The sequence below is a fragment of the Microtus ochrogaster genome, chromosome 1 (genome assembly GCF_000317375.1).
Source record: "Microtus ochrogaster isolate Prairie Vole_2 chromosome 1, MicOch1.0, whole genome shotgun sequence".
NCBI classification, from domain to species: Eukaryota; Metazoa; Chordata; class Mammalia; order Rodentia; family Cricetidae; genus Microtus; species Microtus ochrogaster.
This window is the reverse complement of record NC_022009.1, coordinates 32084860-32099215: the sequence shown is the minus strand read 5'-3', so window position 1 is coordinate 32099215 and position 14356 is coordinate 32084860. Positions and strand designations below refer to the sequence as shown.

The 14356-nt window shown below is 38.8% G+C and overlaps 1 protein-coding gene across 3 annotated transcripts in view; it reads right to left on the bottom strand.

Moving 5' to 3' along the window:
• Positions 1-4495: 4495 nt before the first annotated feature.
• The window catches only part of Flrt2 (fibronectin leucine rich transmembrane protein 2), a 91582-nt gene continuing 81721 nt past the window's right edge, over positions 4496-14356 (bottom strand). For all 3 annotated transcript variants that reach the window (XM_026780547.1, XM_005343423.3, XM_026780554.1), the window contains exon 2: positions 4496-10605. In XM_026780547.1, the coding sequence (XP_026636348.1) occupies positions 8202-10184 (1983 nt within the window). In that variant the 5' untranslated portion in view covers positions 10185-10605 and the 3' untranslated portion in view covers positions 4496-8201. The remainder of the gene's footprint in view (positions 10606-14356) is intronic.

The following is a 14356-nucleotide window of genomic DNA, read 5'->3' as shown; positions in this document are numbered from 1 at the left end:
AGATAAGAGAACAATGGAAAACTGTCTAATTGTGATGCTGATAGTTGTACACAACTAAATTTTATTTGGAAAACAGCTACTTTAAAGGAGATTAGATCTATGAAGAATTCTTTTAATTATTCTAACATTTATTTTTCATCATAGAAAAATGCCTATAGGTCATCTTGTATTGAAAAACAAACAAAAGACCACAAAATATAGAGCTAAATGTCATTCATTTGGTGTTTCCTCAGAAGCAAATACTATGCCAGATGCTTTGTATGTTGACACTTGTATGAAATATCATTATCCACACTTACACAAATGGAAAGAAATAACTTCAAATGCAAGTTATTGGTTAGGTGAGTTGGCTAGCTAGTAGTATGGTCAACTTTCTCAAATTAATCAGACTGATTTCAAGTCTGACCTTTTAATTATCACTGACTGTATCTTTTCACAGGGAGAAATTACTTCTAGGAAGGATTATATATTCCCCATAGGTGGAAATGAGACAGTACAATGTAACTCTATTAGTGATATTTCTGTGTTTTTATCTGGGCTGTGACAATGAATAACAAACAATGGTCTGCTATTATTTTACTTCTAAATATGAAAGTAACATCTACCTATGCTTTTCAAATGTGGAAAACTGATTTAAACACCCAAAACTGTCAGAATGTTTGATTTAATGTAGACTGGTGCTTTGTGGACTTTTCATGTCTGTGTCATTGAATTGCAAGATAATTTTAAAATATATTCTTTTATAGGCCTTTATTCCCAGAAACTACTTTAGAGTTTTAAATTTGCCTGTAGCTCAAAAGGAAGTTCTTCAGTTTGTGTAACTTGTTCACTCAGCTCGCCCTTGGGGCATAACATGATTCTATAGAAAAATTTCAAATCAAATACATGGCCACAGTTTTTCCTATCAAATATATATTATTGGGTAGTCAAATTTTTTTTGAGGGAGGGTGGTCATTTTTCTTCTACATATAAAGCAAATTTTCAGTTATATGAGCAAGGCTACCCCGCATGTTTCAAGCCTCTATTTGTAGAAGGCATTACTGATTTAAGACTTCTGATACATATCAGGGACCTAGAATTTCACTCAGCAATGGACAGAATGTAGGAATTGATAGAACATGTTCAATGTTTCCAGGAGCATAAGAATGAAGCAACTCTATGAAAATTTAAGGTGACAATAGCTAAAAAGTTGACTTAGTATGCAAAAGCATTTACAGTCATGCCTGGCAAACTGCGTTAGTCCCTAGGATAAATGTTGAAAAGAGAGATCTGATTTCAAATAATTGTTTTCTAACCTCTACTTCACAAGTGATCTCAATAGATTTTCAAAGAAAGACCACATCACATTCAGGCATTGTACACACAGTGTTTCTCTGCAGTGCATAGGACAGCCAGAGGACAGAAAGGAGGAAAACAAATCTAAAGAGCTCCTGCAAATGCTGGAATAAGCACCATCCATGAATGGTAAATTAAACATAAATATGAGAATCCTTGAAGGATGTAGAAACATGAGGAATCTGGGGCATGTGTCAAGTACTTTCTTTCTGGGAGAGAGTTTGATGCATCATATAAATTCTCCTGGAATATTGTACTATTCAGCACCCAAATATTTAGCAAATATTCAATGGATGGTAATAAAAATGAAACAATAATTGCTGATAATGCCAATCCAAGGAGTTCAACAGAATCCAAGGCTGTGTTATATATCATTAAGGAAACATTACCCCAATAGATAGAATTATAAATCACTGAAATAATAACCATCTTTCCCTGGAAAATATCAATATGCACATCTGTACACAAGAATTAATATTGGTGTCCACTGAAAGTCAGCAATAACTGTCATCAAAACATTTTGAAGACTGAATAATATTTTATCCTGCATGTCAGCCTTCAGGCTGGTCAATTTACTGAAGATTCTATGTAGTCCTGTGAGAAGCTAAATTCTGCCTCCATCTGCAACACTCGGGGTTATGGACAAAACACTGAGATTCTCTTGAAGTTCAGCTGTAAAATCTGGAAAAGTAGAGATGAAGGAAGGGAGGGTGAAGGGAGGGAGTTAAAGAAGAGGGGAAGGAGGGAAGGAAGGAGGGAGGAAGCAAGAGCACATTTATCTCCATGTGTTCTTTTCACTTCTCAGGTACGTTTATTACATTTGAATGATTCATTTTCTGGTTCTTAATAGAACTTTCATAGGTTGCATGTGTAATTTGCAAATACAACTTCAATTTCTTGCTGTGAATTTGAAACCCTAACTCCAACCAAGCCCCTACTTGTCAATATACTGTCATCACTTTGTGACAGTTTATGATACTTAATGAAAAATGCATCGTCTCACTTCCTTGCTGGTAGATGTACCATTTTATTACTGGGGGTATACTGTTACTATCAGGAAATGATGTAGAGAACATCAGAATGTCTTTTAAAAAGTATTGGGAAGTGATCTTTGAGATTCTAAATAGCAAATTCATTTTTGTCTAAAAGTAACAGAGGAGAATGTAGCATAGCCGCAAAAAAAGTAGCTTAGGAGTAAATATTTTGGGTACACAGATTTCCAGTAGACTAGAAAATATAGGTGGTTTTTCTAAGATTTCATTGTCCTCCTCTAAAATCTCTAATGTCACTCTAGAGGCCAGACAGTGAAGATCTTAATAAATTCTACTAAATGAATGGTTCTTGTTGGCTGAGAGCATAGTTACAGTAACCTCTATAACTTACAAAAATAAACAAGTAGCAATTAGTATTGTATGTAAAAGCTTCTCAATGTGATACAAATCACCTGCTAACTCCAGCTTTCATAGTTCATCACCCAGTTGAAATCCTACAACTAGTAATGCTAGTTAACTGGAAAGTCATCACTTTATTTCTGATTCATTAAGCCCAAGCCTGATGTGGGAGTGTCATATATCAATCTGTTGGTTTCATTGGTTAATTAATAAAGAAACTGCTTGGCCTGATGGGTTAGAACATAGGTGGGTGGAGTAAACAGAACAGAATGCTGGGAAGAAAGGAAGTTAGACAGATGCCATGCCGCTCCTCTCCAGGGCAAGCAAGCCGCCAGGTCAGACATGCTGAATCTTTCCCGGTAAGACTGGTGCTACACAGATTACTAAATATGGGTTAGGAAAGATGTGAGAATTATCCATTAAGATGCTAGAATTAATGGGCCAAACAGTGTTTAAAAGAATACAGTTTCATGTAATTATTTCGGGGCATAAGCTAGCCAGGCAGCTGGGAGCCGGGTGGCAGGAACACAGCCTGCAGCTCCACACTACACATGCCAAATTCATCAGTGGTGAAATGGTCAAATGTTAGAGAAGGGGGTTCTGTAAAATCATTTTGGACTAATCTAGAATCAAATCTGAGTTATATGGGTAGATGTACTACCTGGAGTATCCATCGGAAAGTACAGATGAACAGTGAGCAATTCTTTAAAAAAAGAAGGGGGACAAGAATTCTCAAAGTTAACAATCAAAGTCAATAGTGTATATTGTGAAAAAAAGACTTGGGTAATTGTGTACATATTATACGTATCTGTTTGTATTTCTCAAACAGAGAAGGCTGTGCTTTCTGCTGTGGTGTGTACATAAATCTATCTTCTGAAATTATTTCACTGGGGAAAAAGGGAGGAACCACCACATTATCCTTTTACACAGAGAGATCACTGTCTTTAAAAATAGGTGTTGCTTTTACAGTAGCAGGGTACAAACACTTTACAGTCTGCTTCATTTCTGCCTTCTTTGTTGTCTATGAAGAATTTCTCATGTTTTTCATTTACATTACAGCAGAAGTACTGGTTACATTCCGGTGAATTTACTCAGATAAACACAATGGGTTTTCTTTTAAAATAAGCCTTTACTGAATATATCAACAAGGTACTGTATAGTGTAGAGTGAAGTTGGTAGTTAACAAAGTGTGCAACATGGTAGGTCTCAGAGGATGCATGACATGGAATCTTCCAGCCCCTTGAAGTCCCTTGTCAGAGGAACACACTAAACACAAACCAAAATCAAATCAACATATGCTTCAAATAGTAACAGATCATCAAACTTAACATTCAGTAAATATTATCCTATGAGGGCATACAATAGTGATGCCTCATTTTGTTGGAGCTGGCTACAAATCTCACATTCCACAGACACCTTTACAAACAGCCCACGTATTATGTATGCATGGAATTGCATGTTTTATATTAATTTTAAAATGCCTGCCGCAATGGCCTTGGTTTGTGCTCTTCTGGTGGATGTGTAGCTATAAAATGAAATACTATAACAAAACAACCTGGTTTGCTAACACAGCATCATACTGTGTACAAAATGTATTCCCCACAATCAGTGAAAAGCATTGCAGTTGCCAACAATTGCTTCAATCCTGCTGAAGAAACTGGAGAAGGGTGTAGATACAGCTTCCTACCATTATTTATCTTAACTAAAAAAAGAAGAAGCTACGTTTGACAAGATTAAGAATTGAGACTTGTTTTTGTTTTGTGTGTGTGTGTGTGTGTGTGTGTGTGTATTGTTTCCCTGTTGTTCATTCTTCCTTTTTGCTTTCCCATTTAGTTGGAGAAGCAAGTTTTGAGTTTATGTGTTATTCTCAAGTTCTAAAGCAACATCTAATATCCCCTTTTGATAGGTCAGAGATAAACCCTAGAGAAAGTCATTGATGAAAATTAATCACCTCACTGTCAAAAGCTGCAGGGATGCTGCAGCTGAAATTTGCTGATCCAGTGTAGCACCTGCCTCTGAAGAAAACAATGGTGCCTTGTATTTGAAATGGATGCTCTCCTCACATGAAGAGTTACGCTTTCTCCAGGGAAGAAGGAAGTTCTGGCTGTGCGGCATGACTAAGACCATTATGACCTCTACTATTTAAAAAAACAGAGGTGTAATATCAGTTACACCGTTAATACACTTTTTTCCAAAAAGATCACATTATAGTTTCTTTTTTTTTCTATTTTACCCTTGAGAGAAAATGTCTAATATTGTATCAACAAACATATGGAAAATTAGAAATAGCATTATTTCTCACAAGGGAGGATTATTCCACTTGTATTATAAATAAATAGGTAACACCCTTCTCATGTCTGTCTGTGATTGTCACAAGTGTTGTACTTCCTAGCCAAGGAAGTGACTGTGTTTAAGTGAAACCCAGGGTCGCTCCAGGGTCATATGCATCTCTGTAAGCAAGGAGGTACTGGTGATTACCTTCTGTTTAATCACTGATAACATCTGTGTGACCTTGATTTACTTTTTTCTTTTGCAATGTCCTCTAGTAGTTACAGTTATTGTACTGACAGGGAGGGTCAAACTATCTGAGATAACTCAACTTTAACTCTTAACTAATCACCTCAAAAGAAATAATGATGAGGCTAAGAGAGGACCAAACACAGAGGAGATACAACTGCAGGACAGTCTCCTAACTAAAGATGCCAGTCAAAATATCATCCAGTAAGGACTGGTGCTCATCTGCTTTCGTAAAAGTGTCATAAGCTAGTACAGATTACACGATGTGATTTTGACTCTGATGTAGGAGTCCCTAAAGCACACTTCTACAGATGGTAGTCTGATTTTCATGGCAGATGTCTTTGCTATGCTGCTCATAAGATCAAAATGAAGATCTTTTTTTTTTTTTTTAAACACCTCTACCAGAGCAATTTTGCAAGCAACTTAACCATTGTACATGACTGGGTCTCTTCAGTACCACTTCAACTCTCAATAGTGTTGTGGATGCCATTCAACATTGTGGGAACCATGCCATCTTTCTCCTGGGTCAAAGAAAAGACATTACCATAGTCCTGAATCCCACTGGAAGTTAAACATACAGTACAAACCGACAATAGTGATTATCTTGTTTATAACAAAATAAAAATCTTCAAAAATCAAAGTACCATTATATTTTTCAGCACACAGTTTTACCTACAGTGAGATGCAAGAGGACAGTGAAAGGAAGACACTCAGCTAATACACGGAGCCCCATATCACTGTCCTGATTTTCGATGATGTAAAGCTCCACTGATCACCATTCCAGATGGTCTTATTCCTTCACTGTGTGAACCTACTTTTACAGGAACCAACAGCCCAAACCCGCTAGCTAATAGACGAAAGAGGAAACCCGAGTCACTTTAGAATTAATTAAATTAATTCATAACTACGTTCAGCTCTACTGACTGCACATCTCAATGCTTGTATCTATAACATTATCATTGCAGTTATATTTTCTGCTTATTCTGAGGAATGAGGGAAATTAAAACATATAAGTCAGGGTATATTGTTAAAGAAAATAAAGCTCTTGCTATAAAGAAAAGCTTGCATAGCATTTTATACCTAAAATTTTACAAGAAGACACATCACAGTTTTATTTTGCTTAGAGAGAAATAGAAAGCAAAAAGAGGGTGACATTTACTTCATGAGTCCCTAACGTGATGGATGGTTGTAAAGGAATACAGAGTGAAATGCCTAAAGGTGGTTTCGAAAAGAATTCCCCAAGGGTAAATTTCTTTAAACAATGTATGTGGTCTATAGCCCTTCTACACCTAAGGGATGACAATAATTAGGGTAAATTATTCATGCTTTCTGAAAATGGACTTGCTTCAAAAATATCTAGCATCAATAGTGGGCATCCTTGCTTTCTATACCCTCTGCCAGGACGAGAGAAATATTGCATTCTCTGACTTACTCGTTTTCACTGGTGGTCTTTTAGCATAAAGTTAATTATCACCCTCAGATGAACAAATTAGAGGGACAGCCACAACCGAAAAGGAACAAGTGGGAATTTTGAATGTGGAAAAGGATCAAAGCTAATTCCTAATGGAAACATAGTATTGCTTTTTAACAATACGCATTATTTTGGCCAGTTTGGTGTCTCCACAGAATCATTGGCAATTGATATTAATATGGATTTTAATACATAGAAATACACAGGGATCATTTGTGCAACCAAGATTCGCGTCCACAATTTCTTTGAAATACTAAGCAGAGGTGGTGGAAGGGAAACAAAGGGGGAATATACAACTTAATTACAAAAAATATACGCAAGATGATTGGAAGACAAGAATTTGGGAGGGGATATAGGTATTAACTCAAGCTATTTCAACATGATACTAACAAAGTCAGCTGATACAGTGTAAGAGAATCACTGATGTTTTTTCCTAAGTGGTATTAGTACTTTTTAAGTAAACACATCACTGTTAATATAGTCCAAACACTGTTCTTTGTTGGTCTAAACACCATGTTGATATAGCCTCAGTGAATCTACCCAAATAATTTTCATTATCAAAAATAATTCCATTCAATATAATTCTTCCCATTATTTTTATTAGCCTCTTCTAAAAAATTATTCTAGAATATAACTCTATTGGATATACTTCCACCTGACATCTTATTTGAATAGTGACAGTTTTGAGGGGAATTTTCTTGCTAGAACTGATCATATTGGTCCCTGAAGATGACTAGAATCAGACTCAGGTTTCCAATTCTGTTATCACTTAAGGCCAGGGAAGCATGAAGAGTGATGCTTTTTGAAGTTCACAGTCTGAAAGCCAACCCTGGGGTTTTAAGGACATTTCAAACCTCTCAGTTTCTTTGATTTGGTCAAGTAGGCCTAACTTATCTCATGGGAACTGGATTCCTCATGATGTTCTATTTCTTGTACTGGGTCAAATTGGAATAACTACCTCTATTATTATATTATGGATTTTTCAAACAGCGTTTCTTCCAGGCCAAGAGGTATAGAAAACAGAAATAACTAGGTCATTCTTTCTTTACTCAAACTATCCCTCTTACCCTGATGAGCCCATCTGAATCTATTCTTTCCTATGACTATAGAGAAGCTATAGAGAAGGAATTTATTCTGACAGCTTCAACAGCAAAGTGGTTAATATGCATCTTAAGTATGAATCACTCATTCTTCTGCCTTGGCATTGGGTCCTCATTGTACAACCCAGTACAGTACTTCAGCAACATTTTTTTTTAATTTTAAAAAGCAAAGAGTTACAAAACTGTTTGTAATTAACTTGAAATAGAAAAGATAGCACTTTTTTTAAATCCCATTATATAGTACACCGTATAAATTACAGAGTATTCAAATGCACAAACGCATCTGGGTAACATTTATCAAATGTAATTTGCGTGTCTTTATGTGCACACTCATGTGTGTTCTTGAGAGTTTGGTTGTCCACTTTTCTGACGTTGGACCTCTGGCTGTTACGTATGGCAATGCTCCAGATCTGGCACACTGCTGTTGCAGTATCGCATGTTGTTAGGGATGTGGCAGTCTGTGTAATTAATGCCCCCATTTGGGGTATAGATGGGCTGCAGTCTGAAATCTCCTTTAAGGAGCTGATCGTTATTTAAGGAGACAATCTGAAAACTGGTTTCCGTCATCTCCAGGATGGAGTTGTCCTTTTTGGTGCCTGCTTCACAATAGTCATCTTTCCGTCGGCCCCTGTTGTATTTCCACTTCTGGGAGGTGTAGCGTCCCTTTTTGTGCATGTGCCAGCAAAACACGCTGAGCAAAACCACGAGCACAAAAATCACTGCACCCCCGATTAAGCCCGCCAGCAGAAAAGGGGAGCCCATGCTGTGGGAAGTTGTCTGCTCGTGGCTAGAAGCAGTGTTACTGCCATTGTTCAAATACGAGGCATGGGTAGTGGCCTCGGAACAGATGGTATCCTCCACCGTGCGGTAGTTGAACGCATCCAATGGCACTAAACAAATCCGATAGGTGGATCTGGGCTCTAAGTTAACCAGATTCAGGTGTTGCTTCTCACCACTGACAATCCGTTCCTGAACAATTCCCCCTACAAGACTGTGGCCCATTTTCACCCATGTCAGTTTGTACGCCATCACAGTAAAGAGAGACAGCCAGCTGACTTGAATCGAAGTGTCGTTAACAAAGTGGATGGAAAGCTGGATCCTTTCAGAAACAGGTGGGGTCACTCTATCTCTGCCATCCCAGTCAGGGATGGTGGGCAGTTTCGAGGGGGTAGGAGCTAGAGGCACAGAGCCTTTGCTGGGGCTTGGAACAGAGGGAGTAGGGGACTGAGTTGTGGGAGAGACTGTAGTTGGAGCTGGGGTGAAGACAGGCAGTCCAGGGGTGGTGGTGGGACAAGATAAAAGATTCATATTCAGCTCCCTGACAGCCATTCCCCGCACTTGCTCAGGACCTTGGCACATGAAACCACGCACGTTAAGAGAAGAAGGGATATATTTGAGCCATTCGGTGACCCATTTAATACTGCAGTCACAAAACCAAGGGTTATTCCGAGCAGTGAGTTGTTTCAGGTTGGAGAGATGATCGAAGACGCCTTGAGTTAACATTCGTAGCTGATTGTTGGATATATCTAGCCGTTCCAGCTTACGGAGGTTTGAGAAGGCTGACAATGGGATGTGGGTTATCTGGTTATCCTGCAGGTAGAGCCTGATCAGGTGCGTACCTGGGAGGTCAGGAGGTGGGTGGGAGAGCGAGTTACGGACTATGGAAAATTCCTTGAGCTTGGTGAGATGGCTGAAGGTGCCCTCAGCAATGCCCTTGTTGGTCAGAAGATTCCCATCCACAATCAGACGCTCCAAGCTTGTGAGGTTCTGAAAGGCCATGTCTGATATCACTGCGATTCGGTTTTCATCCACTCTCAGCTCTTGCAAGTCTACAGGAAGCCCAACAGGCACGCTGCTCAGGTGATTCTTCGATAAGAACAACAGTTTGAGGCTAATCGCCTCTCGGAAAGCTCCGTCCTCCACCCCCACTGTAGATATGGAGTTGTCATCTAGGTGTAGTTCCTCCAGCTTCAGGAGCTGAGCGAGCGCAGCACGCGAGATGGTCTGGATGTTGTTTTCCTGCAGGTGGAGGACTCTGACGTTCTTGGGAAGGTTCATGGGGAATTCATCCAGTTGGTTGCCATACAGGTAGACCGTGTGCACTGATTGCACATTGTGCAGCTCTGCAGGAAATCCAGCATTATTAATTTGGTTATTGTGGAGGTAGAGTACGGTTACGCCCTCCGGGATCCCAAGAGGCACTGAGGTCAAGCTTCGCTCATTACAGTAGACAAAGTTCCTGTCACAGCGGCATACACTAGGGCAGGCCAGGAGTTTTGACACTTGTGAGGAGAGCCCCAGGGAAATGATGAGCCAAAGTTTTAGAAAAAAAGCCCTATGGCTGGGCCACTTGGTAGTCTGCAGGCCCATTGCTGAAGGACAGAAATAAAATACAAAGGGATGGAGGGGGTGGGATCCTAAAAACAAAGGCAACGGCAAATAATAGTAAAAAAAAAAAAAAAAAAAAAAAAAACAGGAAGCAAAATCAAAATGACTGAAGCAGATTCTGTCAAAGTCTAGAGCTTCTGTTCGAGGAAATGGCCTGAAGGCAGATGGTAAAACTATCCTCCAGATGTGTTTTGTCTCATCTGCCTATGTCGCCCTCCTGCGGCCGTCCTCCATGGGCAAAACAACTCAACAGGAAGGATTTCCCACACAAGAGAAGAGCGATGCCAAATGGTAAGTACTGTCAACAGAAGTCCAGCCAATCAGACAAATCTTGCTTCTTCTATAGGAAGTCAGGCCGGTGCAGAGCAGCCTAGGAATTTCTTGGTTAAACAGAGTCTGCAACCTGTTGTAGAAAAGAAGACACGAGATTCAGTTAAGTATAATAGTGGAATGAGTAGTGCGACAACTCACTCCTGGTACACAGTTCTGACCTGGGCTGTGTGCTGGGACTCAGGCTCGTGGCATCTTAAATGATAATACTTCAGTTCAAATGATGGTCAGATGAAATACATGACTGAAGTATGAAATCTTCAAAAGGAGACGGGACTATTACAGTTTATTATTAAAAATCCTAGGTAACTATTATACCTCACCCAGTACCTTTTCTTAAACATCTGTTTGCATATCCTGGTAGGCAAGTGCAGCTGAAACCCTGTTGGATTTCTGGTGTCTGTTAATGAAGATTAGTTGAAAGCTCTGTTATTTTAAGATGGAGATGGGGAAATGCTAAGAGATTTGACATGAAGTCCTATAGATCTAGCAACTGTAACAATGCAACATGGAAACCTATGCCAATTGAAAATGCATCCATCCTGCTTAAGAACTTCTCCCCCAATGTGCTGCACTTCTAAACATAGATGCCATGTAATATCTTCAATATAGTAAGAAAACTGCAAATCTCTACTCTCCCATAACCTGCAAAATAAATTTTTAAATTCCAATACAAAATCTTGTTTGTGCTTATGGGAGAACCCTAGAGAATGCACTATAAAGGACAGGGGCAAAAGGTAATGAGAGAAGAAGGGAATCCTGAGACAAGTATTTACATACTTCCTCTTTTTGCTGTGGACACACACACACATACACACACACACACACACACACACACACACCAAAAGTGGGATAATTATTTACCATTGTGCTAGTTAACAGTACATCATGATTAGAACCAGTATCATTAAAAATACCACACATCTTTTTCCTCTGATACCATGATGCAACATAATTCAAGTATGAAGTCAAAGATTTTTCTTTTCCACCTCTCTCTCCCCTTTCCTTACTGTAGAATAGCTTAAACTCACTACCAAAAACATTGACCAAACAACAATGCATGGTTATTTACACTTAAGCCCTCCATTGAGGCCTCTTGGTATAATTGAAATAGTCCGTTGTGATCGCCCTAAGCGTTGTCAACTTCAAATTGAGAATACATTTTGTTTCAACAGGATCCTCTTTCAGTGTGAGGGAACTCTCTTGCCTTTACAGGATGACTTTTAGCAAGGTTTGGAAAGACAGAAGCCACAATTAAAGGCAGTCAAGGAAATCCAAGGATAGCACTCCTGCCATCTTGCTCTGCAATGTGTTCCATCTGCTTTGAGACGGAGAGTGAAAGAAGTTAATTGAAAGGTGCCAGATTTGATTTCCTTACAAAATAAGCTAACATGACAGGACATGGCTGACTGCAAGCTCCTCAGTTCTCACCAATAGGGAGACTGGAACAACTTGTACCCAAAGCAGACAGACTATGCTTGAAATTATTTCCTTAGCTATCTTTAGACTTACAGTTTGAAATTGAAAAAGGAGTACTGTGAATGTTATCTAAGTGTCAAAAACAGTATACATTTATTCTGTAATTTGAAGGATAAAAAAGATCAATAAAGCTTTGAAATAAGATATATATATATATATATATATATATATATATATATATATAAATATAATCTTGGTGCCATACTTAGCTTAACTTGCCAACGGTCCTAATGTTTTCTAATACCTTGCTACTCAAGTGTGGTGGCTATCTCTGTAGCATGAGTCTGATGTAAGCTGTTGGTACAAACACGGTAACTCAGGATGCAGGGATGCAGATGGGCATGTGAGCAACAGCTTGAAGAAAAAATATAACAACCAGCCTTACTTGTCTTGAATTCTCCATATAATAAGCTTTTGGAAACTAAGTTAATGCATAGCTTTTATCTGAAGTCATGTATTCCTTGATGTCCCTGCCCAGAAAAAAAATGCATATATATCATTTGCTAAAAGCAACAAATACAGAGGTTGAAAGCAATCTTCTAAAATGAATAACTGTCACAAATATTGAATATAACATTTATGGGTAATGGTTGATAAATAATGATATTTATACTGCCGTTTGTTGTCTGGGTCACTTGAGATCAGTTGCATCTAGTGAGTCAATCTCTTATAAAAGTCCGTTAAAGGTATTTTGTAAAGTATCCCATTCCTTCCACACACGATGCTTTCAATGATGTTCAATGAAGGCAGAGCAAAGCCCTTTATTTGGAACAGACACACATAGCCACATAGTCAGGCAGCAGACAGACACCAAAGGACAGATAGATAGAGATACAGGGACAGATTCACTAGACAGTTTTCAGGCATGCACAGATTTGGATTCATATAATAGATAGATGGATAGACAGACAGACAAATAGATAGACAGACAGAGAGAGGACAAAGGCAGGGAGCATGAAGTAAAAAATTTAAATCTGGTTAAATAACTCCAAAGGGAAGTACTTACATCTCCTTCCTTAATGTAACACCTATGCATTAATAGCAACTCCCAGTTAGTAACTAATGTACCTACTTCACACAGAAGGGACCATGGGATTTATGGCCTAGTGGGGCTTAGAAGTTTAGTGAGGGGAAAGAATATGTAAGCAGGGAATTCGCAAACTATTTCAAGAGCTCTGAGAGTATAACTATGTAATTGTCTTTGAAACCTAACCTGTGACATATCAGAATAAAAAATAAGAACAACAACAACAACAACAAACCGCTAGAGATTGGAGGGAATGGAAACAAAGAAGGGCTCAAAGCCCATCTGGAACTTTCGTTATGAATACAGTCCGCCTACAATCTGAATCAAGACATACCACCCAGATCAACTCAGAGGACTAAAATTTCTACTGCAGAACACTTTCTGCAACCCTTTATTGTCCTTTTAAAATGCAATAAACATTTTAAAATCATTCTATAGTCCATTTACAATTGTTTAAAAGTTGGTAACAAAAAAAAGCTTTATAAGATGAATTCAATATAAGGAGAACAAACTTTTTTTTTCATTTTTTTCTGTACTCATATGGATACTATGTGGAATTTGGCCCACGCCCAACCCAGATTACAAAGAACAGTTATATAGAGAACTTTCTGGATAAAAACGGAAAGTTGCACCGAGAGTGGAAAACACAGCACCAAAACCCAGGATGTACAAATGCTGTGTGGAGACAGTGAGAACCCAGTCCATCCAATCTCCTAAAGATGGCAGTGACAAAAGCAGTTATGCTAGGCTACTGGAAGCTAATTTAACCCTTTCCACAGGAACTAAGACTCAAAGCATGTAGATGATGTGAAAGTTTTCTGCACATTCTTATGCCTAAGAAATGTGCCTTTTAAATTAATCGCAGAAGGCTGAATTCCAGGAGTGCTTAATAAACTCAGACTATAAAAATCACAGAACAGAAAATAACATTTGTCAATAAGCACTGCCAACTGCATCACATAATAATACCAGGATAAACCTAATAAATTCTTCATGGTTCCAGAGCTAGCTATAGGATCTGAATTGTGGCAGAACAACACTGAGTATGATGGATGCCCATAAGAAAGTAGGCCTGGGGATGCAGCTCAGTTGGGAGGGCTTACACACATGCACAAACACCTGGGTTCCGTACTCATCACCATGTAAACTGACATGCTGTGTTCACCTATGATTCTAGTAACCAGATGAGAAATTCAGGATCTTCTGTAGATACACAGTGAATTCAAAGTCAACCTACAATACAAGAAACAATTGTGAGAGGGAGGAAGGAGGGAGGGAGGGAAAAGGGGAGGGAGGGAAAGAGGGGGAGAGAGGGAGA